At 36.9% G+C, this 27,309-nt stretch overlaps 1 protein-coding gene across 5 annotated transcripts in view; it reads left to right on the forward strand.

The window, feature by feature from the left end:
* RABEP1 (rabaptin, RAB GTPase binding effector protein 1) overlaps positions 1-27,309 on the forward strand; it is a 57,507-nt gene that overhangs the window by 22,956 nt on the left and 7,242 nt on the right. For 4 of the 5 annotated variants that reach the window (XM_026672418.2, XM_087957725.1, XM_087957714.1 and 1 more), the window contains 11 exons: positions 6,352-6,477; positions 9,135-9,338; positions 10,314-10,474; positions 12,588-12,707; positions 14,858-14,993; positions 17,709-17,887; positions 18,950-19,075; positions 21,276-21,740; positions 21,920-22,024; positions 24,227-24,343; positions 25,579-25,677. In XM_026672418.2, coding sequence (XP_026528203.2) covers positions 6,352-6,477; positions 9,135-9,338; positions 10,314-10,474; positions 12,588-12,707; positions 14,858-14,993; positions 17,709-17,887; positions 18,950-19,075; positions 21,276-21,740; positions 21,920-22,024; positions 24,227-24,343; positions 25,579-25,677 — 1,838 coding nt within the window. Of the gene's footprint in view, positions 1-2,476; positions 2,496-6,351; positions 6,478-9,134; positions 9,339-10,313; positions 10,475-12,587; positions 12,708-14,857; positions 14,994-17,708; positions 17,888-18,949; positions 19,076-21,275; positions 21,741-21,919; positions 22,025-24,226; positions 24,344-25,578; positions 25,678-27,309 lie in introns of those variants that run through there. The other variant, XM_087957733.1, reaches the window with a different exon arrangement.

Here is a 27,309-nt window from a genome sequence, read left to right on the forward strand (position 1 = left end):
CAGGGAGGGGGGTGGACAGGTTTGGAATGTAAGAGAGACGACTGTCACCTGGCAACGTCCTGGTGCCCAAGGTCAAATGATGGGAAGTTCCAAGGTGCTCACACTGTTTCCCAAAACAATCTGACTGTAGTTTATTGGTGGACAATGAACATTGGGTGACCTACGGGAGAAAAGGGGATTTTACCTATGCTGCTTCGAGCGCAAAAACTTAGGGGCTGGCATAGCTTCTTCTGTGCCTATGTGGAAATATCAGTAAAATTATACTCTTGGTAAAATAATGTCCCAAGAGGTTGGGTATTTTTTGCTGCTTATGCCAACAGGATGGTTGATACCCTAGTTCTACTATTGTGGTTGATATACGCTCAGTTTTTGTACTCTACACACCTTGATTTTTTCCATATTTGTTTTTATAGTTGTTGGAAGAAATATCCTTCTGGGTTCAGTTCCAAGTGGGGAAAAAGACACTGGAAACATGGAGGCTGTTTGGAAAGATGGTTTAATGGTGGACAGGACCACATGGCTTGGAGCTCCAAAGTGAAAAAGATGATCACATGCTTCAAGATGTTGGGTGAAGGAAAAGAAGGGAGGGCTGAGATGCTGAGAGTCCCTTATATACCCTCTGTTGGGCCCCACCTTAGTGCTTCCTGTTCCTGTGCAAGAAATGTATCCCATTGGCTGTCAGATTCCCAGAGGCGGAGGTCTTAGCTAAGTTTGTAGGCTTTGTCTGGACCACATGGCTTCACCTGAGTGCTGGCTGATGTAATCGCCAGGTGGTGAGATGGGGAGAGGCCTTTGTTAAGTAGAATACTCTGGCCCAGGCCTTAATGGCCCACCCATTAACAAAGGTGGGGATGAGCTTCTGAGGTGAGTTTCTGCTTCTGAGTTTCTACTTCTCTTTTTAGGTGAAATATTCTGCTTTTTTAGTATACCCTAAAATATTTCATTTTCCTAGGAGAGGGATGGGTTTTAACTTCCAACATAGTAATGAAGGTTCTCCAGACTTGGAAACAGTATTGTAACTTGTGTGCCTCTATAGAACTTAGTAACTGTATAGTTACTTAGAGCTATACATGCTTGTTTGATACATTGTTCTCCTGTAGTAGCCCTAGTGCAAACCCATGACAACATTTACATACTTCTAACTCTACAGCTGACTAAAAATGTTGGTTAAACAGATTATGAAACAGAAAACAAAAGCTTGGACCTTGGGGAGTCTTGAATAATTGAATAAGCTGGCAGGAGTAGCTAACACCCAAGAAGATAGGCTCAAGATCCAGATGGATCTTGACAGACTAGAACACTGGGCCGTATCTAACAAAATGAAATTCAATGTAGAGAAAAGTAAAGTCCTACACTTAGGCAAGAAAAACCATAACTTGGAGTCCTAGTGGACAACCAGCTAAATATGAGCCAGCAGTGTGCAGCAGTAGCCGAAAAAGCCAATGTAATCCTAAATTGCATTAACAGAGGGATACAATCATGATCAAGTGAGGTACTAATACTACTCTATAAAGCTTTAGTAAGACCACACCTAGAGTACTGCATCCAGTTTTGGTCACCACATTATAAAAAAGATGTTGAGACTAGAAAAAGTGCAGAAAGGAGCAACCAGGAAGATTAAGGGACCGGAGGCTAAAACATACAATGAACGGTTGCAGGAACTGGGCTTGGCTAGTCTAGTAAAGAGAAGGACTAGGGGAGACATGATAGCGGTCTTCCAATATTTGAGGGGCTGCCACAGGGAGGAAGGGGTCAAGCTATTTTCTAAAGAGCCTGTAGGCCAGACAAGGAATAATGGATGGAAACTGAACAAGGAGAGATTTAACCTGGAAATAAGGAGTGACAGTGAGAACACTCAACCAATGGAACAGAAGTTGCCCTCGGAAGTTGTGGGAGCGCCCTCTCTTGAGACTTTCAAGAAGAGATTGGACTGCCATTTGTCAGAAATGGTGTAGGGTCTCCCGCTTGGGCGGGGGGTTGGACTAGATGACCTACAAGGTCTCTTCCAACTCTGATTATCTGTTATCTGTTATCTGAATAGAAAGTGTTGCAAGTAAAGGCCTGATAGTAAGGAGTATATTGATTAAGATTTGATGAAGAATATTAGTACTTGCTATATTTGTCTGCAGTTAGTCCACTGGATGTTGCAAATTAGCAAACTTTTTGGGGCAAGGGCACATCTAGAAATTTATGGGTATAGTATATTCAGAAATTATTTGCCAGGAGCATATTTACAAATTGCTTCCTTTGGAGTCTGTGCCATTGCAGAAAGTTCATTACAAAGATTTTAGAAATTATTCCTTTTTTATTGTGCTGTTGTGGTTTAAACTAAGAGAGATGAACCGTCTCACCCTGATGGGACTGGCCCACCCCACCTGTGCTGGCAGAGGGGCCATACTGCAGATCCCATCAGCCAAGGAATTTGGGCTGGCAGGCTCCAGGAGAAGAGCCTTCTCTGGCATAGCTCCGCCTTCTGGAACTTCTTATCCCCTGAAGTGAGATTGGCTCCACCCTTCTAACATTTCATAAGAGCCTTAAGACCTGGCTGTTTCATAAGAGCCTTAAGACCTGGCTCTATGACGTTTCATAAGAGCCTTAAGACCTGGCTCTATGACGTTTCATAAGAGCCTTAAGACCTGGTTTTGAGACCCAATGGGGGAGCTTCACCCTTGAAGTGGTTATTAAAATTTAATCCCACCAGAGGTGGGCTGCACTTTCATTGACAAGGGGTTCGCTGGTCGTGAGCACCTGCTTTGGGTCTGCAACGGAGCTTCAAACAGGCAGCTAATCGACTCAGGCAGCTCCAATGAGTACAGCAGGGCAGCACGGAACTCACCTGGACAGCCTGGGCGGGGGAAAAGTTAGTTATTTAGGGAAAGCATAGTACAAGGGCAGGTGGATGGGCCCAACCACAGATCACAGCAAGGATTTCCCCAAACCTCGCCGACCATGCAGCAGCCCACCACTGAATCCCACCTCCCCACCTCTGTGTCTCTGACTCCCCTCTTTCTCATCTGGTGCTAGTAGTTTGTATTTGTTAATGATTTTATCCACAGTATTCTATGATTGTTGATTATGTTTTTTTTAATGCTTCAATATTTTTATGCTGTAAGCCGTCCAAGTCATTGAATATGAGATGGGTGCAAATAAATTTCCTAAATAAATAAATAAATAAATAAAATGTTCAGAAGTTAATAATGTAAGCTAATATTTTCTCTTTAGATCCCCCTGCAGAGAGCATCCGGTCAAGTACAGGTAGTCCTTGACTTATAACCACAATTGAGCCTAAAATTTATGATGTTGAGACATTAAGTGAGTTTTGCCCCATTTTACCATCTTTTATTAAGTTAAGCCACAGTTATTAAGTGAATCACTGCAGTTGATAAGTTAACAACATGGTTATTAAGTGAATCTGGCTTCCCCATTTATTTTGAGTGTCCAAAGATCTCAAAAGGTGGCCACATGACCTTGGGACACAGCAACGGTCGTAAGTATGAACCAGTTGCCAAGCATCTGAATTTTGATCACATGATCATGGGGCTGCTACAAAGTGTGTGAAAAATGGACATAAATCACTTTGTTCAGTGCCATTGTATCTTTGAATGGTCACTAAGTAAACTGTTGTAAGTCAGGGACTACCTGTAATGGTTTATCAAAGTAGTCAGTATCAGGCCAGGTCCAGAAACACACCAAGTGAAATTAAGTAAATCAAAATTTTGTATATTCCTATGTATTTGACCATGCAGTAAGAGATATTATTGGTTTTTCTTCCTTTCAATAGCCATTTTTTTTTTGGTGTTGCTATTCAGCATTCCTCAAGGATTGTGAAGAAAAAGCTAGGCAATGAAAAGAATAGGAAACGTGTACAGTAATATTTTTCAGAAGCAATGAAATCACTGACCCTCCCCTGTTGCTAAATAATGCCTTAAGGCTATCATGTGTTCTCCCCCACCTGTATTGTTAAATTATTCATTATTTATAGAGAGAGGAAATTGTGAAGGAGTTTAAATGTTACTGCTTTTTAACTGCCAAACCTCATGCTGTGAACAATTCCACTTCAGTTAGATTGTGGTTTTTGACAACTGTGCCTAAGAATGAATGTTTCAATAAAGGTCATTCAGGAGTAATAGCTCCAGAGCTGTTGAAGTGTTGTAATTAGAAGAGTTTATATTGGTTCTCTCAAGCAATATTATTTTAATGGTACAGTATAGGGATGCAAATTTGCTTTTGATTTCTAATTATTAGCCATCATTTTTTTTAAATATACAAGAACCATAGAAAGCAGCTACAGAAAACTGTAAGGATCTGATAAGTAGGGAATTTCTGTTAAAAGTCTTAATAAATGCTTGGTCGTGTAACTCTTTCATTAGAATGGCTGTTAAATTACTCTGAAAGGTTTACTAAATTGGAGAGCTTCACTGTAGAAATCAGTGCAATTATTGTACTGAGAATAGAAATAGGATAGGCTAATTTCTGTGGTCAATATAGTTACTTGCTGTAGAGCAGTATGATTTTAAAGGGTATAATTAATATATACAATTTAGACGCTGCCTGACTCCTTAATGATTTTGGGTTGCTTACATGTAAAAAAAGCAAGAAACAATAAAAGCAAGAGTAGAGATCTTACGCGTCCAGCACATAAACCATACACAACAAACAAACAACCTTGGAGGATAGCCAGGTTTTCAGAATGCCATCAGGGTGGGAGTCATATGAATCTCTTAGGGGTTGCTGTTTCAGAGGCCCTGTATTGCTACAGACAATACATACTTCTTAAGTTCTGGTACATGGCATTATTTACCAGAAGTAAACCCACTCTGCCAGAGTTTGCTGGATGGAAAGAAACTACTGGAAATAGATGCTCCCTCAACCATCAGTGCTTTATAAGTGGCAACCGGCACCTTGAAGCTGACTGGTGACCAGTGCAGCTCACAGAGCAGTGGTCTAACATAGGCACATTGAGCCATGCTATGTGCACTTCGACATTCTAGACCAGCCCTAGTAATGGCTTTTAAGGGCAGCCCCATGCAAACATGCCACCTGCTCCTTGAGCTGAAGCTGTGAATCTAAGACAAACTCCACATTTTGCAATAGTATCAAATGGGAACTGCCACCCCATCTAAGATAGAGAATCTTCAGGACCAGGGGTCCCAAATATCCAGAGCCAGTCTTGTCAGGATTGAGCCTCAGTCTGTTCTTCCCTATCAACTGCTTCCCTATTCACTTGCTTTGCAGCACAAATTCTGGTCCCAATTGTAGTTGGAAGACAAGGACTACCTGTACACCTTGTCACAGTCCGTTGCCAATCTGGAGCCAGTCTGTTTTGGCATCTTCTGTCTGTACTGAGGCTTCTGATCTGTTATGTAAATTTCTCATAAGGACAGTGAAATGCTTTGGAATATATGCTATTCTCTGGGGGGAAAGTGGTGAAATATACCAAAATTTGTTATGGGTGTCATTGTTACAGTGACTGAAAATGTGCTGATTCCATGCTGGCTCAGACCTTCTGACAATTTATTCTAACAACAGCCTCTAGTATCTGAAACAAAGAGATTACCTATCATTTGTTGCCTGATCCTCATAAACAGAGATGCTGGTAATGAATCTTCTGCATACAAACTGGGTGTTTGTGCCAAGCCATGTCTCCTCCTAAGCTGTAGAAATGTGTATGATGGAGGGGAGTATTGTACGTGTTGCCATGCATTGTGAATTTCAAGGCGTTCCCTTCGTTAGCTATTGTTAGAAAGACCCTGTGTTCTTGTTCTTAACATTTAGAAAGCATTTGTTAATTATTTAAGCAGGCATTTGTGAATTGGGGATGTTATGATTAGATCCCTGAAAGTTCATGATACTATTATTTATTATGTCTTCATGAATTACCAGTAATTGAAATCTTTTTAAAATAGCATCTGGTTATGTTATGTTACATGTTATGTTGCTGAAATTAAAATCCTTGTAAGGTGCTGAAATCTGACTAATTGAAGTGACATAAAATATCAATAATAATAATTGAATAAATTGCATATGTGATCTTCTGTATATTTCAAAGTGAAAGGACTCCACATAGTTATGACTACAGTACCTCTACATAATACTAAGATACTGCGGCTAGATAAGAATCTCTGCTGATCCCTTCTTGGCCTTAATGGCAGATTGGGATGAAAATAGGATTATACAGTTTTATGGTACAACCAAAAGAAGACTTTTACTGAATATTACAGATTACATGGTATCTCTTGTATTATCTGAATGTTAAATAGCTTTGCAACAATATTGTTTGTAATAATTTTCTTCAAAGAAATATGCAGTATTTTTGATTGTCATGATTGTCTCTCTTTGATTCACTTTTAGCTCTTCTTCAACGAGTAGCTGAACTAGAGAAAGTCAATGTCGAATTTCTACGCACAAAACAGAATCTCGAGCAAGAATTTAATCAAAAGAGAGCCAAGTTTAAAGAACTGTATCTGGCTAAAGAAGGTAATGTTTAATTATTCTAAGTAGATGTAAAAATACTAACTATTAACTATGATGGCTAGGTAGAGAATTATTATTTTTTGAGGGAATGTACTGTTTGAGAAAATATATGTGAGGATCTTTCCCACACAGAAAAACATTACTGTCTGTCTCACAAGACATAAAGACCCTTCACAAATCTTAGGCTTCAAAATGAGTTGAAAAAGCATAGCACATTATTTAGAATGGAATACACATAGTCCTTGACTTACGACCAGCTTTTCAGTGACTGTTTGAAATTACAACAGCACAGAATAAATGGTGGCTATGACCAGACCTCAAAGTTCTGGCTGTTCCAACACTTTCTGTGGTTGTGTGATTGCACTCTGGGCACTTACCACGCTGCATTTATGACCAGTTGCAACTTCTTTCTGTATAACTTTAATGAACACAAGACTGATTTAAAGTAGTGGGTATCATCTTGAAGAATTTGCAGTGAGCCTGTGGTCCCATCCCATTTTGTTTGAGTAGAAGCACTTTGACTAATAAAGAATGTCTATTGATTTAAAACGCCATTAAAACGCAAATATTGCAAGTGGCAAAAGAGAAAACATTGAAATATAAAGACAAGGAGATTGTGGTCTTGAAACAAATACCCAGAGGAGTGAGAGAATACCCAGAAGAGTATTGATCTTGTGTTAACTGAATTATCGCAGCCCTTGAGAAGAGTTAAAGAATGTCCTTGCATGTCATGAGAAAAAATTTAAAAGGTTATTAGGCCAGATTTAAGCTTAGATTTTACAGATAATGGCATTAAACCAACTCATGAAATTAGTGGAGAAAGAATTGGTAAGCTCTGGGCCATAGCATTAAATAGGCCTGGGAGAGAGATTAATAACTTGGATTCATAATATGAGTTCATAAACAAATCTGAGCAGTAATAATGATAATCATTCTGATGTTTAATATTTATTTATTTTTTATTTTTTTGTCAATTGCTTGCAAGATAATAGGTATAAGAAAAAGCATAGTTATGAATACATGGATACATATAAGAAAAATAAAAAAATAAGTATGTTCAAGATTCTCCAAATTACCCTCTAAGATGTAGGAAATAAAGTAAATGTTTACACCATTTGGGATGGAAGGAACTTTTGGGTAATGAGGGAAATAGAGAACATTTCTAAAGATTCACAGAAGCTACTTTTCAATTTTGAAATGGTACCTCTTCCTAAAGGTGTTTATTACTTTTCTGAAGGAGTGCCTGTCCCCCCACATGGGTGTCTTTCAGATCTTTTCCTCAGTGCTTTTTCAAAAGGCAACTGGACTTTCTTATTTTTTTTTTCCTTGAAAATGTTTCGCTTCTCACCCAAGAAACTTCTTCAATTCTGACTGAATGGTGGGGAATAGAAAGATTTCTATACTTTGCAGTCATCTGGTTGTTAGCACTCTGAAGGTTGGTTCTATTCAAAGAATAGAAATCTTACTTCCCTGCCATTCAGTCAAAATTGAAGAAGCTTCTTGGATGAAAAGCGAAATGTTTTCAAGAAAAACAACCCAAGAAAGTCCAATTTGAAAAATACCTTTGGGACAACCATGACCTGGATGGTTGAGAATCTCCATGGACATTCAGATCTTTTGTATTTCAGTCCCCTTACCTTTAGAAGAAATATTCTCTATATTTTCCCCTATTTTCTGTATCATGGTCTCCTTGTTTCTCCTAGCAAAGAATAATGGAGGTCACAGGGCTTAATAGAAGAAAGTGAAAAGTGGCATATGAGCGGTGGCATATTTCTAAAACTTCCATAACAGGGTATTTGGTTACATTGAGAGTTTCTCTGATTTCCAAAATCTTCCAGAATATGAGGAAGGCTTCAGCAGAAGGCCTCACCCATTGGTTAAAGTAGGCAGGTTGTTTTGGTTCTTATTAATCTATTGGCATCTGAGCTGTGTAGCTATCCAGAGCTTCTCCAAAGTCTGTTCTTTATCCATATTTGGAGTTGTTCCGGGAAGCAATCTGGAAACTAGAAGACAAATAGTTGATCAAATTGGGTTACCTGTCAGAGGTTATGAATAATATCTGGATCAACTTTCAAGAGCAGAATATACAAAACAAGAAAAAAGGCTTTTACATTTTGATGTCACACAATACAAAAATATAGCATTTTTTTCTAATATTAAGGAGGCTGCAGGGTTTTTTGTTTTGTTTTTGATATGGTGTTCAGCTGAGTGCATAGAAGTCTATAACTATAGCTTGGTATGTGGTTATGGTAGGTTATTTCTAGGGCAATCCAATCTGAAAAGGTCGGGCAGCTTCTCCCTGCAGAAAGCACACTTGACTCTGTTCAAGAAGAGCGTGGTCTCAAAATTAAAAAATGCTCCCCATAACATCCTAAGATGGCAAATTCGTGGTAAGTATAAAGTCTGTTTTCTGATACTAGGAAGTATGATTCCATCATAAAAAGCAGTTTTAAAACAATAGTATAGGTTTCAATATTTCAAGCTTATCATAGAGTTGGAAGGGAAACAGAATACTAGAGTAGTAAACTGGGTGTAGAATTTATACTGATTTGCTTAGAACTAATCCAATATTAGCAATACATGGGAGGTTTCTCCCCTTGGCTCCAGGAATCTCTAAAATAAATAAATGTTTATATAACTATCCCCTATTGTTTTTAAAGAGGATCTGAAGAAGCAAAATGCAGAATTGCAGGCAGCACATGATGATCTGGAGAAACTTCAAAAGCAGCTCATGGAAGCACAGGCTGAAATGGAAAACATCAAAGCCATTGCTACAGTGTCTGAAAATACTAAACAGGAAGCTATTGATGACGTAAAGAAACAGTGGCAGGAAGACGTTGCCTCTCTGCAGGCAATAATGAAAGGTAGGACTAATAAAAATGGGTGGATTGTTAGGCCAGTTTCATACTATCTCCGATACATAGGCTTGCTACTCCAAACCACCGCATGGAAAAACTGCCTGCTTCAAATAGCTCTTGTAGAAAGGGAAGTGCACTAAATTGATTCAGAAGAATGATTTGATATATGAGGTCATTGTTTGGCATCTTCTGTGGTTAATTTTGTGGCTTCATATTTTTTCTTGTTATTTAGAAATACCTATCCTGCTTGTGTTAAAAGTTGGTTCAGACAGACTTTCAAAAATAAATAAATGAACATCATAAAAATTATGATTCTTCTAATGGTATATTCTATTTTAAAAGTAGGATTTATACTTAATAAATAAATAAATTTATTTCCTCCAACCTGAAGCAGTTGTATTTGAAAAACAACCATATTTGTAAGAAGGGTAGGCTAAAACAGTTGTTACTGACAATGTTTTAATATACAAAAGTATGTATGTATAGTGGCAGTTAGTTGTAACTCTTGATTTATACCCTGCACAGATTTTCTATTTCATTATCAGATGTAGAATTGTGAATATATTTTTGAAAAACAAAGAATTGTTGATAACTGCATGAGGAATTATGGTACGTCTGTATCCATCTTGCACTTATTGTTAATATCTGAAATATTCTCCAGTGTAGAAAAGTTTACATAGTCATTTCTGTCACTAGAGCAAACAATGTGGTTTGAATCTTTCAGGTGTAACTGCAGCATCTACATTTTCTATGTTTACTTGGAAAACATACTCCGAACTTGGCATTTAATCATAAGCTGTACAGATTCAGTGAAGGGGCCATTTTCTGTTCTAGAAGATTTTATTCCAGTAAACTATCAGACTGACTTGTTGGATTGGTGCATTTTAGGTGTATAATCAAACAATATGCTTAAGAATCTCACTTCTGGTAGTCTTGTAACATGATTGTCAGCAAAGATGATTTGTTGTTATTATTATTCAGAAACTGTCCGTGAATATGAAGGCCAGTTTCATCACAGGTTGGAACAAGAGCGATCTCAGTGGAATCAATATCGAGAGAACGTTGAACGGGAAATAGCAGAGCTTAGAAGGCGACTTTCAGAAGGTCAAGAAGAGGAAAACTTGGAGAATGAAATGAAGAAGGTTAGTCAGGATAGAGCAGAGTTTCTCAACCTTGGCAACTTGGGTGGGCTTCAACTCCCAGAATTCTGCAGCCAGCGTTCCATAAAAAATAGAATCATATGCCGCTTGATAGTAGATTTAACAAATTGGGCTGGTCCTAGCCTCACTGTTCCTAAGCTTTGAGCTCTATATAAAAACGCTTTTATTTAGTCTCATTTTTTGTGCATGAAAGCAAAATATATTTTATTTATTTATTTAATTGTTCTGCCAGTGTCTTAAAGGCTGATCTGAAAACACCACTGGGAATCATTGAAATAAAAAGTTATGCATGCAAGCATTTTTAATTTTTATCATTGAAAATTTTCCAAAATATTGAAATATTTTAAAGCCTAGTTTTTCATTTCCTTGTTTAATTTCTTCCATATTGGTATATAATTATTTGTAAAGATTTTAATGGTACTTTAGTAATAGTGATACCTAAATATTTTAAAGATTTATATACTATTGGAATCCCTAAAAGTGTGGAAATTTCCTTTTGACTTTTTGGGGATGTACAAATAAACATCAAATGTGATTTATGAAGATTAGCTGATTGTCCTTATACCTCTACAAAGTCATCTTAATTCCTTCTTAATATAAGTAGCTGAAGAAAAGTATTTGAGAGAATTAAGATCATATCATCTGCAAAGAGATTTAAAAGATGTCTCCCATTTTTATCCCTTTAATCTGGTTGTTGGATCTAATTGCTGTTGCCAAGACTTTGGTGATAAAAGACAACCCTACTTGGTATCTCTTTAAAATAATGGGGTCTGAATCTTAGTTGTTAAGACATATCTGGGCTTTAGTTTGATCAACTTATAGAAGCCTGCCAAATTTAAACTAATTTTTATTTTAAAAATTGTATTTCCAGAGAATCAAAGGTTTAAATATATATAAAGAACATGTGGTTAATGAAGATTTATTTATGTTACAATTTGTATAATATTTCATAGTTTTCTAATAGGGGTAGATATATTACAGTTTGGAATAAAGCCATCCATAAGAATAATTTCACTTACAATCACTTTTTGTTGGTTGGTTAACGATTTAGTGTACAGTTTATAATTCATATTGAGAAGTGAGATGGGCTTATAAAATGCCAAATCCTGGAGATTTTTCTCTTATTCCACATTATCTTAGAGCATTTCTAAGATTCGGGTAAAAGTTCCCCTTGATGCAAATTATTGCATAAAAATAGAAATTCAGGGACTAAAATATCTTTAAATGCCTTATAAAATTTCCCTGACAATCCATGAGATTTTGCAGTTTAAATAATATTCAAGACTTAAGTGATTTCTGAAATAGAAAAAAAGATTCCATAAATTGTATATCTCAGGAGCTGAATGTTAATTTATTTAAATATTGATTGATTTTTATTGATTATTTGAGAAATATAATTGATGAAAATTTTGAATTGTTCACTTATACCTTTAATTTTGATCACAATTTGATCTTTGCTATTTTTAATTCCACTTATTTATTTTTCTCATTAGCTTTTTTCAATTTATTTGCCAGTACAGTATTCTAGAATTTTCATTACATGTTTGTAGTAAAATTACTCTTGGCAAAAATAATCTGAGAGGACATTTTATCTGTCTCCAAACCATTAAACTCTCTTTTGATTTACTGTTTCTTTGTAAAAGAAAAAAAACAATCTGATTAAGTTCTGTTACAATTTACTAATAAATTATTAATTTCTAAATAAAGCTAACTGGTCTTTTATGCTGATATTTTTTTATCATGCTAACCTGGTTTATACACTCACTTTTTAATACTGTCTTCATAACATCCCATCTTGTTCTTACATTTGTATGATTTTCTTGAAAAAGTTTTCTCTATTTTTTGCTTGAGTTACTTATATAGCATTATATTGAAACACCAATTGTAAGTAAGTGGAACAATCTGTTCTAATTGAAACCCAAGTAGCTTTGAAATTGTCAATGTGTATCAGTGTGTCTTTTATACATTCAGCACACAAGAAATCTGTTACCTAAAACTGATACAGTACTGAGATTCTGTTAGGATTCAGTCACTAGACTGGTGACTGAAATCAGGTCACAAATGAAGTTATTGTATCATTTAATATTGATTTCAGGCTCAAGAAGATGCCGAAAAACTTCGTTCAGTTGTGATGCCCATGGAGAAGGAGATTGCAACTTTAAAGGATAAACTGACTGAAGCTGAAGAAAGAATAAAAGAGCTGGAAGCTTCAAAGGTGAGCAAAACAACATAATAACAATAAGTGCTGAGGAAGAGTATAATAATTACCGATCTATCAACACTACATATTGTTTCTTTGCTTTGTAGCATGCCATTTTTCATGCTCTTTTGGACAGGAAACATGGTGACACCATAGGAGATTTCTGTAAGCAAAGTATTGTCACTAAGCATTATAAATATATTTAAAAATACAATTATCTCTTATCCTTCTCCTTCAACCCTGTCCATGCCATGGCATTACTGCTTTCTTCAAAACTCAGAACTGTAGCTTTGCTTCATCTGTATCTTGTTGAATACATTTTAAATTTACTAGGAAAACAGATGTTTACTAGAGAATGTTAAAACTCAGTGAAGATTTGAATGCCTGGGCCTCACATTCAATCCTAATAAGCTAAGTATATATATATGGCATTTAAAAAATATACTATGTTTTGAGAAAACTGATACCGCACTTAAAATCTTTCTCCCTCCCTCTGCTTTTTATCAACATATTGCAATATTCCCTTGGAATTTTGCATATTACATGAATAGAGAAAATGATTGCCTTTAAGTGGTATTTTGTGACAGGTTTTATTTCCTATAGCATCTTCTTTCTAATAAACTAATAGCAGTTCTGCTGTTTAATATTCAAGATATCCCAGGTACATCATTCCTTTTTTCTTAATAACTTTTAATATTTGCTTTCAGCAGAGGATTATAGAACTTGTTTAGCAAGTGAATATTAAAAGATAAGGAAGCAGCGTTCATTATCTTTTTCACTGTAGAGTTGACCTTTTCACAAATACTGTAGTGGAGACATTTCAAGATCCTCCCCACACAGTTCTTTGCATGCTATTAACTTATGAAACTGAAGCAGAAGATACCAGTCAAGCAAACAGCTGTCATCTTAAAATTCTCACTTGTCTTAATTATACATTATTATACTTATATACATATAAGGCCTTTATATAACTTGCAATACACGTTTTAGAGTCTAAAGTATGGGTTAAAGGTTCTTAAAGTAAGCAACCTTTTGTATTTTTTAAAAAATAGGAAATTAATTAGAAGTAAAATAAGACACCAACTTCCATTCATTCATTCATTCATTCATGATCATGTAGGATAATCTGCCCCAACTGGCCCTTCAGGCTGTTCAATATTGCACCTGTTACCACTGTATTCAGGTTCATCCATCTTACTGCTGGTTTTCTTCTTTTCTTCCCCAACACCATATATTCCTCAAAAGAGCTTCTCCTTACATTGTGGGTCTAAGATACAATTTCAGCCTGCTTATTTGTGTCTCCAGTGACAACTTGGATTGATCTGTGATCCATTTGTTTGTCTTCCCTGCTATCCACAGTATTCCTGAGAATCTTCTCCAATATCAACTTTGAAAAAGTGAATACTCTTTCTGTATTTTTCAAAATCCAACATTCACTTTCATAGACTGTCACAGGGAAAACAATTAAGGATATAATTCTGAACTTTGTATGTATCAACACGTCAAGGAATATTTTTTCTGAGGCCTTTGTATTACCTTACCAGATACTAATCTACGGCATATTTCTTGGTTGCTGATTTCTTTACTGTTAATAGTTGATCCCAGAAGACAGATTTTAAACATTATTCCAATATCTTCCTTGTCAATCCTAATTCTGGTTGCTCTAACTGTTATCACTATTTTCGATTTCATATTTAATCTCACTTTCATTTTTTCATTTTTAGCTATCAGAGAAGTGTATTTCAGCTATTACCATGCAGTGCAAATTATCAATGTTTCTTATTTAAGTTCTGAAACCATGCTTGTCTTTTTCTAGTCTAGCAATAAGGAGAACAACAGATATCATACCTTTGAATGATTTTCCTGAATAAATCAATGAACAAACATAATGTTTTTGACAATTATTTCATTGAGTACTGTTGATCTAGTTTTAGGACTTGTGTGAAGAACAGGCCATGTTTTAGAACATACTGTATTTATACAGAAATACTGAAAATTTATTCACAAACATTTAAGCACCAATATGGGTAATATACAAGACCTAGGTATTGCTGTTATGTCAGTATAACAGTTGCTGACTAACTACTTTTTCTAACATGCTTAGAAATATACTTGATAAATATCTATGCTAACCATTAACTTTTGCTTCTCTGTATGTTTTTCAGGTTAAAGAACTGAATCACTACTTGGAAGCCGAGAAATCCTGTAGGACAGATCTAGAAATGTATGTGGCTGTTTTGAACACTCAAAAGTCTGTTTTGCAAGAAGATGCAGAAAAATTACGGAAAGAACTTCATGAAGGTATGGATTTTTTTCTGGGCTAAAAATATGAAAATAATAATTTAATTAGATTTAGAACATGCAACTACATGCTCAAGCTAAGTTGTATGCCCATAATATGCTACTAAATGCAGTGTAATGTCTTCTCATATTGAAAAAATAACTCTTAGAGCTCACAATCCAAGGAAAGAAGGAAGCTTCATACGAACCAGAAGCTAGTCTTTAATTTACAATTAGTGTGTACCATACATAAAGTTAAGTTTTATTTTTCTAAAATATGTAATGCATATTAAGGGAACTATTTCGTACTTTGTGGAGGTTTTTTTTCTTTCTGACTTTTCTTTCCCTCTATTTGACATCTGAACAAATAGTTTTCTGGAGAATAGTACAGGTAGTCCTCAACTTACAACCATTTGTTTAGTGACTGTTCAAAGTTGCAACAGCACTGAAAAAGTGACTTATGACCATTTTTGACATTTACAATTCTTGCTATATCCCTATGGTCACATGATGCTTGACAACTGGTTCATATTTATGATAGTTGCTGGGGTCTCAGGATCATGTGATCACCTTTTGCGACCTTCTGACAAAGGGGAAGTCAATGGGGAACTAGATTCACTGAACAACTACGTTACTAATTTAAAAACTGCAGTGATTAACTTAACAACTGTGGGAAGAAAGTTTGTAAAATGGGGAAAAAATTCACTTAACAACTGTCTTGCTTTCTGCTCCATTGTGGTCATAAGTCAAGGACTACCTGTAATTATAAAGAATATTAATTCAGTGTTAATAAAGAGCTATAAAAAAGCAGTGTTGTTGAAATAGGGTAAGGTTATGTAAGAGTAATATCAAGTAGTAAATTCAGTTCTTATGTTCTTGAGTACTGAGAATAGACAGAATAAAATTGGAATACTGTTTCTTATCTATCAATATCCTTCTGGGGCTTACATCTGATTTGCCTGTGTTAAGACAGAATCTTACAAAATTGTTATTAAAAATGCCTTTTTTATTATATAGCTGAATGATTCCACATAATCTGTTCTGTAGATTATCCAGCTGAAGTATGCCTTCTATACTCATAGTTCATATTGTATGCACATATATTTTAGGAGATGTAAAGAATTATACATCAGATAAATCTTTAATGATGTTCCTTCTTACCCATACCTTCCATAAGAACTCAATATGGATTCTCTTGAAAGTCTTACGTCAAGAGAACATTTGATTTGAGTTTGAGATGAATCAAGCTTTGAGCTCTTCAAAATTAACATTCTTATTACATCAATTTTAGTAAATCATCAAAAATGAACTACACCCCATCAAATTAATGGTGCAACAAAGTATATGAATTCAAGTGTTGTAGTGGTTGCTACAGCTTAAGAAAATAAACTATATTTTATTTGGCATTCAGAACTATGGAAAATTATGTTGACTGAAAACATAACAACACAGAGTTCTTACCAGTGTGTATCCTTAATGGAACTGCATCTACATGGAGAAAAATATGCAGTGGCTATTAGTATATCACAAGGCTCTTAGGCCCAGTACTCTTCAATATCTTCATAAATGATTTATATAAGGAGATAGAAGGGGAACTCATATTTGGAGATGACACCAAGTCGGTGGAAATAACCAACAGAATATAGGCTAAAGATAAAAAAGGATTTCAACAGACTTGAATACTGGGTCCTATCTAACAAAATGAAATTCAGTGGTGAGAAAAATACAGTTTCACTCTTAGGCAGAAAAAAACCCCCTATAAATATACAGATATAGAATAGGTGGTACCTTACTTAATATAGTAGTAACTGAGAGAGGGATTTGGGAGTCCTAGTAGAGTAGACAGTCACTTAAATATGAGCCAGCAGTGTGTTGCAGCCACCAGAAAAGCCACAGCAGTCTTGACTGCATTAATAGAGGGATAGATTGGAGATCATGTGATCTTATAAGTGTGTCACTTTATAATGCCTTGGTAAGACCACAGTTGGAATATTGCATCCAGTTGTGGTCATTATAATATAAAAATAATGTTGAGACACTAGAAAGAGTGCCAAGAAGAGCAACAAAGATGATTAGGGGACTGGAGGCTAAAACATAATGATGAACAGGGTAGGTATGTCTAGTTTAATGAAAAGAAGGACTAAGGGTGACATGATGTCAGTGTTCCAATATTTGAGGAGCTGCCTCAAAAGAGAGAGGGCCTATTTTCCAAAGCACCTGAAGGCAGGACAAGAAGCAATGTCTCTGGCTTGAGAAGGGGGTTGGACTAGAAGACCTCCAAGGTCCCTTCCAACTCTGTTATTGTGTTATTCTGAGTCTTGAAGAAAAATTAAAAGATTCATTTTGCTGTATTTTATCTCTGTTTTAGTTAGGATAGAAATATTGAATGTGTGAATATATTGAAAGTTTTGTATTGTTACTTATGTTTAGAAATATATAAAGCTTTATTATCAATTTTGCTGTTGTTTTTAGCTATATAGTTTTGGTTTTACTTGTTTGGTTTTTAAGATTCTTTTTTTATTTTATATATCTTGTGATTGCTGTCCATACAACAACTATAAACTGTGACATTAAATGAGGACTACTTGAACAATATGCTTACTCTGCTTCCAATCATTGTGTATGTTAGCTGCTCAGTATGCTATTAAACATGTACAAAATATTATCACAATTAACTCTGTGAGCAAACTTAACTGCTACAGTTCAAACTGGAATTCATTGTCTATTTTCATGTAGTATGCCATCTACTAGAGCAGGAAAGGCAACAGCATAATCAGCTCAAACACACGTGGCAGAAGGCCAATGACCAGTTCTTGGAGTCGCAGCGTTTATTGATGAGGGACATGCAATGGATGGAGATGGTGCTGACCTCAGAACAGCTACGGCAAGTTGAAGAACTAAAGAAAAAAGACCAGGTTAGCTAATACAGCTCTGAGATTCGGAGCCAAATTTTCTTGTAGTTGAAGAAGGGAGATGTAAGTAGATGTAAGGGAGCATTTGTTTCTAGTATGTAAGGCACCTTTGGGAGGCATATTCTTAATAACATCAGATCTCTAGATGGAGTTAACATGCATTGTGATAAATGTTGGGAGGTTGGATGTGCATACAAAGAATGAACGGAAGAAGTATGTGCACTCTAATTATATAAATAATTCTCAATTTATGACCACAATTGAGGCCAGAATTTCGGTTGCTAAGCAAGGCAATTGCTAAGTGAGTTGCACCTGATTTATGACCTTTTTTGCCATGGTTGTTAAGTGAATCACTGCAGTCGTTAAGTGAACCATGTGGTTGTTAAGGGAATCTGACTTCCCCCATTGACTTTGCTTGTCAAAAGCTGGCTGAGAAGATTGCAAATGGGGATCAGTCCTAAGTCACTTTTTTCAGTGTTGTTGTAACTTCGAATGGTCGCTAAAAATGGTTGTAAGTCAAGGTCCACTTGTAGTAGCACTAACAATAGCACTTAGAGACTTGTATAGCGCTTTACAGCCCTCTCTTAAGTGGAGAGGGAGCATATTGCCCCCCCCCCCAATCTGGGTCCTCATTTTACCCACCTTGGAAGAATGGAAGGCTGAGTCAACCTTGAGCCTGGTGAGATTTGAATTGCCAAATTGCAGGCAGCTGGCAGGCAGCAGAAGTAGCCTGCAGTACTGCACTCTAACCACTGCACCACAGTAGCTCATCACTACAACCGTACTTACATATGGGCTTTTGATGTTTGCATTATTGATGTCTAATATTTTGCACAAAGAAGCCAACTTATAAGTTAAGATATATTGAAATGTTAATTATACTAAAAGATAATGATATTGTAGTCTGGGTTTTTAAGAATGATTTGTATTAATCTGAAATGATGCCGTTTTGGGGTGTGTGTGTGTGTGTGTGTGAGAGAGAGAGAGAGAGAGAGAGGAATAAAGCGAGCATTTTCTATCTTGCAGATTTAAAAAAACCACTTTGATTTTCAATTTTTTTCCTAGGAGGATGAAGAGCAAAGAAGACTTCATAAAAGGAAAGAAGAGAAGGAGAAAGGCACTGATGATGAATCAAACGTGGTATGTTCTACAATTCATGAAGAAGCCCTTCCACCATTCTCTGGTGAAGAGGTAAACTTAGTTATTATAACAGTGCTCTATTTACTGGGAATGCTTCTTCTTCTTTGCTTAGGATATCCTCTCCTGCAGGAGCTGCATTGGTTGCCGATTTGCTTCCTGGCAATTCAAGGTGCTGGCTGTCACCTTTAAAGCCCTTCATGGCTTGGGACTGGGTTATCTGAGGGAACATCTCTTGCCGGTCACACCTACCCGACCCATTAGAGCGGGGAGGCAGGGAATGTTGCAGGTCCCATCCCTGAGGGAGATACACCTGGTGGGACCCAGAAGAAGGGCCTTCTCCGTGGTGGCTCCCTCTCTCTGGAACATCATTCCCCCAGAGATTAGAATGGCCCCCACTCTAGCACTCTTTTGAAAGGCGCTGAAGACCTGGTTCTGCCAGCGAGCAGGATGGAGCCCATCAAATGGCTAGTGTGATCTGCTGTCATTGGGGCGGCGGGTGGGAGTTGGGGGTTGATTTTTTTTCCAGATTTTGTTCTATTAGACTTTATTAATTTATTTGATTCTTTTTGTTAGTTTTTATTGTTTTTTATTTTTATTTTTTGTTTTAAATATGGTTTTACATTGTGTAAGCTGTTGAATAGGCAATATAAATTAAATTAAATTAAATAAATAAATAAATAAATAATATGTGAACCAACCCAGTTTATTGTACAGTATATTGTACAAACCGACAATAGTTAATTTAATAATCAGATTAAGCACATTGTGTGAATAGGTCCAAAAATCACTCTTCAATGAATTTTTTTATGCAATAGTTTGAGGGGGAGTCAGGGGGAGATTGTATTTCACTTTTGAATTCTGTACCAAAAAGAGCAGGGTTTATATGAGCCCCAACATTGGCAGCTGAAAGTAAAGTCTTCCTTCTTTTTTTTTGTACCAATGTTTAAAATTACTTATTGTGGGGCAATTGATCCACTGTGTGTGTTTTCTCACCATCTCCTATAAATGTGTAGCCTGACTTGAAATTTAAATTATTGTTGATTCATGATAAATCATGGTTCAAAAGATAGCTTTTAATTAAGGAACAATAAGCATGAAATACTTTGAGATGTTTTAAGTATGGTTTAAAAGAGGCGGAGAAGTTATATGACTTTGCATACGATTTTGGCAAGGGATTCTATTCTCTTACAAATAGAGTAATCACTGATGTTTGATAATTACGGTATGTATTTGAGAAACTGTTCCAAATTAGAATAGAATAGAATTCTTTATTGACCAAGTGTGATTGGACACACAAGGAATTTGTCTTGGTGCATGTGCTCTCGGTGTACATAAAGAAAAAATAAAATACATTCATCAAGAATCATAAGGTTCAACACTTAATGATAGTCATAGGGTACAAATAAGCAATCAAATCAAACTAGGAGACTATAAGCTTGATATACTATAAGCCTGAAATAGAAGACAGATGTGCCAGTTCTTTCACAATAAATTCCCAATGAGAATTTTATTGTGTTCTTCCTCAAAATATTTATCTTAAACTTTATTTCCAAAGGGCTACAAACAGGATGGGCAGGTTCTATTTGGAGGAAGGAATCCTGATGGTTCCCAGAGCCTAAGCCTGCTGATAGGTCACTATCAGCACCTAAATTGTATTTAGAAACTGTTTAGCAATTAATGTAGCATCTCCAGTGCAGGGGCCATACTGTTGAATCAGATCTCCCTCATTAGAATGCAGTCTGCAACATTCTGTCCTAGTTGCAGCATTTGTGTGGTCTTCAAGGACAACTGTAAACAGAGCATAGTTCAGTAACCTGTTTGATGTGAAGAGAATATGAATTGCTTCCTGCTCCCCAAATGGCTGTAGCTGAGCAAATGCGTCTTTGGCCATATTCTCCACCTACTGATCTATTCAGAGTCTGAATCTAGAAGCATTCTAGTCTCCTTTAGAGCTGTTTCTTTTAAGAGCACAGCCTATTCCAGAGCAAGTGGAGGGGCTGACAAACTGTTGATTTCTGAATAAGAAATTCCTAATCTGGATGAAAATAAGAAATAAAGAGATAGCATGTATCAAAAAAAGAAGTTTTTTGAGTAATGAAAACTCCACTAAAGGGGGAGGAAGATTTTATTTTGGAGAGAAATGAGGGGGAAAGACCCTAACTCATTGGCAGGTTATATATTTTGGACTGGGTTATTGGCTGGATATCGGGAAGTTTTCTATTGTTGGACAGTTTTTCTGCTTCAATTATAGGTGCACCTCAACAGCACTCATGGTTCAGCCCACTCGCTTGACACAGATGCATTGCTGTCTTCAGGAGAGTCTCTCAAGTCGGACAATGACATGTTTAAAGAGGGACTGCGTAGAGCTCAGTCAACAGACAGTTTGGGAACATCAGGATCTTTACAAGCCAAAAGTCTGGGCTACAACAATAAAGCCAAATCAGCTGGGAACCTTGATGAATCTGACTTTGGGCCACTGGTTGGGGCAGACTCTATATCGGAGAACTTTGACACTGCCTCCCTGGGCTCTCTGCAAATGCCTGGTGGGTTCATGTTAACCAAAGACCAGGAAAAAGCAATCACAGCAATGACACCAGAGCAGGAGGAAACAGCATCCCTTCTCTCCAGCATCACACAGAGTGTAGAAAATGCTTATGTGTCTCCTAGCGGTTACCGTTTAGTTAGTGAAACGGAATGGAATCTCCTTCAGAAAGAGGTATGCATTTATACACACTGTATACTCCCATCTGGGAATGTTTTGTGTATTATACCTCTCGGCTGAAAACTTCTTGATTTTTATCCAAAATTGCTACAGTTGTAGCCATCCTCTCAGTGGGATTTATACATATTCTTCTATGAAGCTTTCCAGAGAAATAATGATTTTATGTTCTCCAGGTGCAAAATGCTGGGAACAAGCTGGGAAGGCGCTGTGACATGTGTTCAAATTATGAAAAACAGTTGCAAGGCATCCAGATTCAGGAGGCTGAAACAAGGGATCAGGTGGGTGCCATTTGGTCTCTAACCATGCAGAAAGTGAAATGATTCCAAGAGGTAATGAGAAATAAAACAAGACATCTTTCACTTAGGGCTATTTAGTTACTAATTACAGCACCAATACTACCCTATCTTTTCACAACTCAGCAATTTATGTCACATTAATAAAATCAAATGCAGTAAAAACCACAAGGCAACCCATGTTCATTGATCACCCCATTAATATTTCATCCTATTAAAAGCTTTAGTGTAACACAAGGAGACTTTTAGTGTAAAACGGGAAGGAAACTCTGTGCAGCCCCAGATGTTATTCCTTTTTCAGTTACTACTCCAGTTTTGTCTCTTCTGACTTGATTTCTTAGGATCCAACATATTTAAAACTAATTTGGCCAATAGAGTATACAAAAAAAGTTCTCTCTAATAAATGAGACATTTATAGGAAAACCATCTAATAAGAATAAGCCACTCACCCACTAAACAATTGGAGAGAGAAAACTCTCAGCAGATTCCCCAGTTCCAACACCTTTGCCCTATGGGAGCTAGCCTTTGAACTCATTCTCAGCAATATTCATGCTGATATTCATACCTAATCCAATAATAGCCAAGTCAGAGGGTGCAACTGAGGTAGAGACCTCAGTGAAGTGCCTCTTGCTATTCATGTCAAGGAAGAGCTGCTGCCTTAAGACAGACTTAAGCAGTGGGTAGAAACAACATTGCTAGCTCTTAGCCCAGGGGTGTCAAACTCTATTTCATTGAGGGCCACATCAGGGTTGTGTTTGACCTCGGGGGGCCAGGGTGGGCGTGGCCAGCTCGATGTCACTCATGTCGGGGGCACCTGTGGTGGCCCAAGCGTGCTGCCAGCAAAAACGGGCTCCCAAGCTCTGTTTTCAGCTGTGCCGGCTTTCTGCAACCCTCTGCCAGTGAAAACGGAGCTGGGGCTCTCCCAAGCTCTGTTTTCGTGGCAGAGGCACCAATCGGCCGGCCTTTTGCTGTTTCCAAGTTGGCCCCGCGGACCAGATTTAAGCACCCCACGGGCCAGATCTGGCCTGCAGGCCTTGAGTTTGATATCCCTGTCTTGCTACGTTATGAATTCTCATGCTTTCTTCTGTACACATAAATTAATGCTGCTTATGCAAACTTACGGCTTGTGTTAATTCAGTGACCAATTAGTTCAGTATTATTTATTATACAGGAGTAAGAAATTAATTGGAGGCAGATTTACCTCTGGATCCCTGTGATAACTTATTATAAATATTGCTTCTGTCCTGACTTTTGCAATAACATTCATCTGCTGTTTATGCACAACAGTTCAGATTTGTTTAAACAATATTTAATTGAGCTGTCAGTATTGAATGATTTGGATTTGGATTTCATTTGTTAAAGACTTTGGGCTTGTTTTCAAGATCAGACTTGGTTATTGAAGTTGATTTGAGTTAGACTGATTCCCTGCACGGACTGATTCCACACATAATGATTTCTCCAGTTATACCACTATGCTTATTTTCTTGTACAATTCATGTGTCACTTACACATGCCTTCCATTCACCTCTGTATAAGGCTGATAGCAAATTTGTTTTTATTTTCATGAGAAATGAGAGCACCTAATTTTGGGGAAGGGTTCCTTTGTTTGCTTTAAACTCAGTTCAGCCTCTTATTCACACTCAAATATATGTACAAGTTGGAGGCTGGAAGAATAGTACCTGAGCCTGTGCATAAACCCTCTAGCAGATAGACAAAATAGTTTCAGATTTTTTAATCTCCAGTGATCTTATTACAGTTTAAACTGTATTTAATAGAGCTTTTAAATTTAGTCTCTTCATAAACATTTGGATGAGGTACTTGATTCTATGTTCAGTTATGAACATATACGTTTCAGGGAATGAAAGCAAATTGTATGGTATTTCCATTAATGCTAAAAGAGAAAATAGTGTATTTTTGTGAATGTAATCAAACACAACAGATAATCTTTCTACCCTTTTAAGATAAAGTACGGTATTAACATTTTGTTATGGGGTCAAAGAATCAGATGGCTGTGATGTTAGAAAAGGTTCAGCAAAGAGGGCATGAACTGTAGTGAAACTCTCATTTTCATGGTTTCTTTATCTATTTCATCTTGTTTCTAAATTATAAGCATAGATTTTGTCTTGGAGAAAAATTAACCTTATTTAGAAAAGGGATGTTTATGGTGTATTGTGTCTAACCCCGTAGGTGAAGAAACTTCAAATGATGTTGAGGCAGGCCAATGATCAACTAGAAAAAACATTACGAGAGAAACAGGAGCTGGAGGAATTTATGAAACAAAGTAGCGAAGACTCAGTCAGTCAGGTAAAGACAATCTTACAGAAGACTAAAAATTCTTAAGTGAGAATGACCATTGCATAGAGCCTATATTTAAACTGGTTGATTCTTTTTATACCAATTGTGTACTGCAGAATGTACTGGAGGTGATTTGAGAGTATGTTTATCTTGTAAAGTTAACAGGATCAAATAGCACTTAGTCTTATATACCACTTCACAGTGCTTTACAGCCCTCTCTAAGCGGTTTACAGAGTCAGCAAATTGCTTCTAACAAGTTGAGTCCTCATTTTACCGACCTCAGAAGGATGGAAGGCTGAGTCAATCTTGAGCTGGTAAGAATCTGACTGCGGACAGTCCGCAATCAGAAGAATTAGCCTGCAATACTGCATTAGCCTGCAATACTGTGCCATCATGGTTCTTGGTGATTAGTATACTAATCATAACTAATACGATTAGTATAATATTGCTAGTATAGTTTGGGAATTAAAGAAACATCCCAGGAGGCAGCGGTGATAAGCCAATTCTGTATTGTTGATTTTTTAAAAATTCTGCAGATGGTCCTCAACTTACAACTGGTTGTTTAACATTCAAAGTTACAATGGCCTCGGAAAAGGTGTTTACTTCCAGCCATCGTAAAATGTTGGCCCCTCCCTCACAGTCACATGACTAGATTTCAGGTGCTTGACAATCAGCCAGCTTTTTATCAAGTGCCCTGCGATCATGTGATCACCATTTGCAATCTTCTCTAGCAGCTTTTCCAGAGGGTCAATGCGGAAGCTGGCAGGAAAGGTTGCAAGTGGAGGGGATAGAGGAAAGTTGAAATTCTTTGAGTGGCTTCAGGAATAGAGTTGACATCTTGAAGAGTTCAGCTCCATTCAGGAGCCCCGTGAGGGGCAAGGAAAACCTTCAGCACATCCACTGGGAGATTGTTTTACAGATGCAATTGGGAGTGCCAGGATTGTGGGCTTTGCTCAACGACCGAGAGTCTGGTTTCACTTGTGGTCATAAGTTGAGGGCTACATGTACATGCATGTGAAATCACCAGAGGCAGACTGTCAATTTGGAGACTACCTTCAAGTATTTTGGAGCACTTGCCCCATTGTTACTGAGATTTCAGCATGGAACTCTGTAAGGGAAAAAATGAAAATAATTCTGCTAAAAAGTTAGGAATTTTTAAAAAAATACCTGTTATATTATGCCATTTTGCATTCAAGGTGTGTGTGTGTATAATTTATTCATATTTCTCCCCTTCTTTTTGACAGATTTCATCACTTACTGCTAGAGCTCAGGAATCTGATGCCTTACTTAATGAATTACAGCAGGCATTTTCTCAAGCTAAAAGAAATGTCCAAGATCAAATGGTAAACAGTGAAGAATTATTTTAATATACATATTTGAATATATTTGTTGTTTATTCTACATATTATTATAGTTTTATTGTTTTATATTATGTGTAATTATTCCATTTTTTTCTATAGACAAGTATCACTCGTGGGTACTGTCCATTTCTAGCTGAGTATGGAGGACAGTTTAGGATATTCTAGTTGGTTTTGCTCTCAAAAGTCTGCACAGAATGTATCTGTTTCTTCTTGTCCTTATTTGAAGAGCAAAACCTCTCATATGCTCTATGAAACACACAAATTGGTTCATAAGAATAGCCAATGAACCAACAAGGTTCACAGATCTTCTGGGAAGGGAGTCTTTCTATATCTTCTCTTCAATACACCTCTAACAGGTTAGAGACCTTCTGTGATTAAGGTCTGTAGCTGGAATTACCTTATGCTGTTTATGAAGGAAAAATTTGGCACCTGCCCTAACCCAATTTGGCACTCTGCATCAACTATGTACTGTTTAAGGAACATACTGATATGCTTGACAGTAAATAGGGGAGGGGAACCCAAATGATGTTAGTTTGGCCATTTTCTGGTGATGTCTGTCCTGCAAGATGAACTCAGGTCCCAATGGCATCTACAGGGATGTCAACACAGGCAAGATAAGAGTATTGTGTAAAATTGTGGCAAGTGTATAGAAGTGGCAGTCACAATGTTCATGTTCACGATGCTGTGGCCACCATGCTGCCTGTTTTCAAATATACATTGTGGCTGCTCTTAGGCCTAACCTACTCACAAGGTTATTGTGGGAAAAATAGGAGACAGAAACATTATATACACCACCTTGAATTATACAAAATCCAGTACTATTCCAGTCTACTAAATAAATAAAATAAATGTGAAGCACCAGAACTGCTTTCTTTTGTTCCTACTTGTACACTAGGATAGTATTTACGAAGAATGTCATGGTTTTGGTTTTATGGTGGTTCAGATGACCCTTCTTACAATGTTGAACAAGGGCCCCCTGTACTTTTCGAAGCTGGGACCTAGAAGAGGATTGCTCTATTGTCTAGATAACACAGAACGGATATGTGTTTCTTTTCCAGCTTATCTAAATGGTGGAAGACCACTTTGTCTCAATGGGCCAGAATGAGATTTAGGAAAATGTTGAACAGAAAGTAATACAATTGATCAGAATGATACTTGATAAGAGACCTTGGGGATATGTCATTATGGATGCAAGCCCAGAAATATAGTCAGGAAGGTAGATTGGGACAAAGGTTAGGTCTGAATTTCAGTTGGATGGGTTTCCTATAAGCTCCTCGTGGTCTTATTAGCTGTGCTGTCTGTGAAATAGCAGCTTAAAAGTGGTAAGAATAAGCTCTAAATAGTTTGGCCGGCTTCCTAATCAGTTGATCTATTTTTCTTCAGTATTTTGGAGGAAATCATGTGTCCCTGGAGGGGGTCTGTATTTTTATTTATGCAGCCAGTTTTTCAGTTATTCTTTTTCCTAGAACTGTACATTCCAAACTTCTTTTACTTAATGTACTGTAGATTCTTGTGTTTGTTCTGTTTAAAGTTAGATAATTATGAATTATTGTAGAATTGTATCTGATGTGGCTAATTTACTCCTAGAATGTTAAAATTGCTAAGGCCTTGCTA

The sequence above is a fragment of the Notechis scutatus genome, chromosome 1, assembly GCF_049901735.1.
Source record: "Notechis scutatus isolate UNSWTSFEM ecotype Mainland chromosome 1, rNotScu1.2, whole genome shotgun sequence".
Lineage (NCBI taxonomy): Eukaryota > Metazoa > Chordata > Lepidosauria > Squamata > Elapidae > Notechis > Notechis scutatus.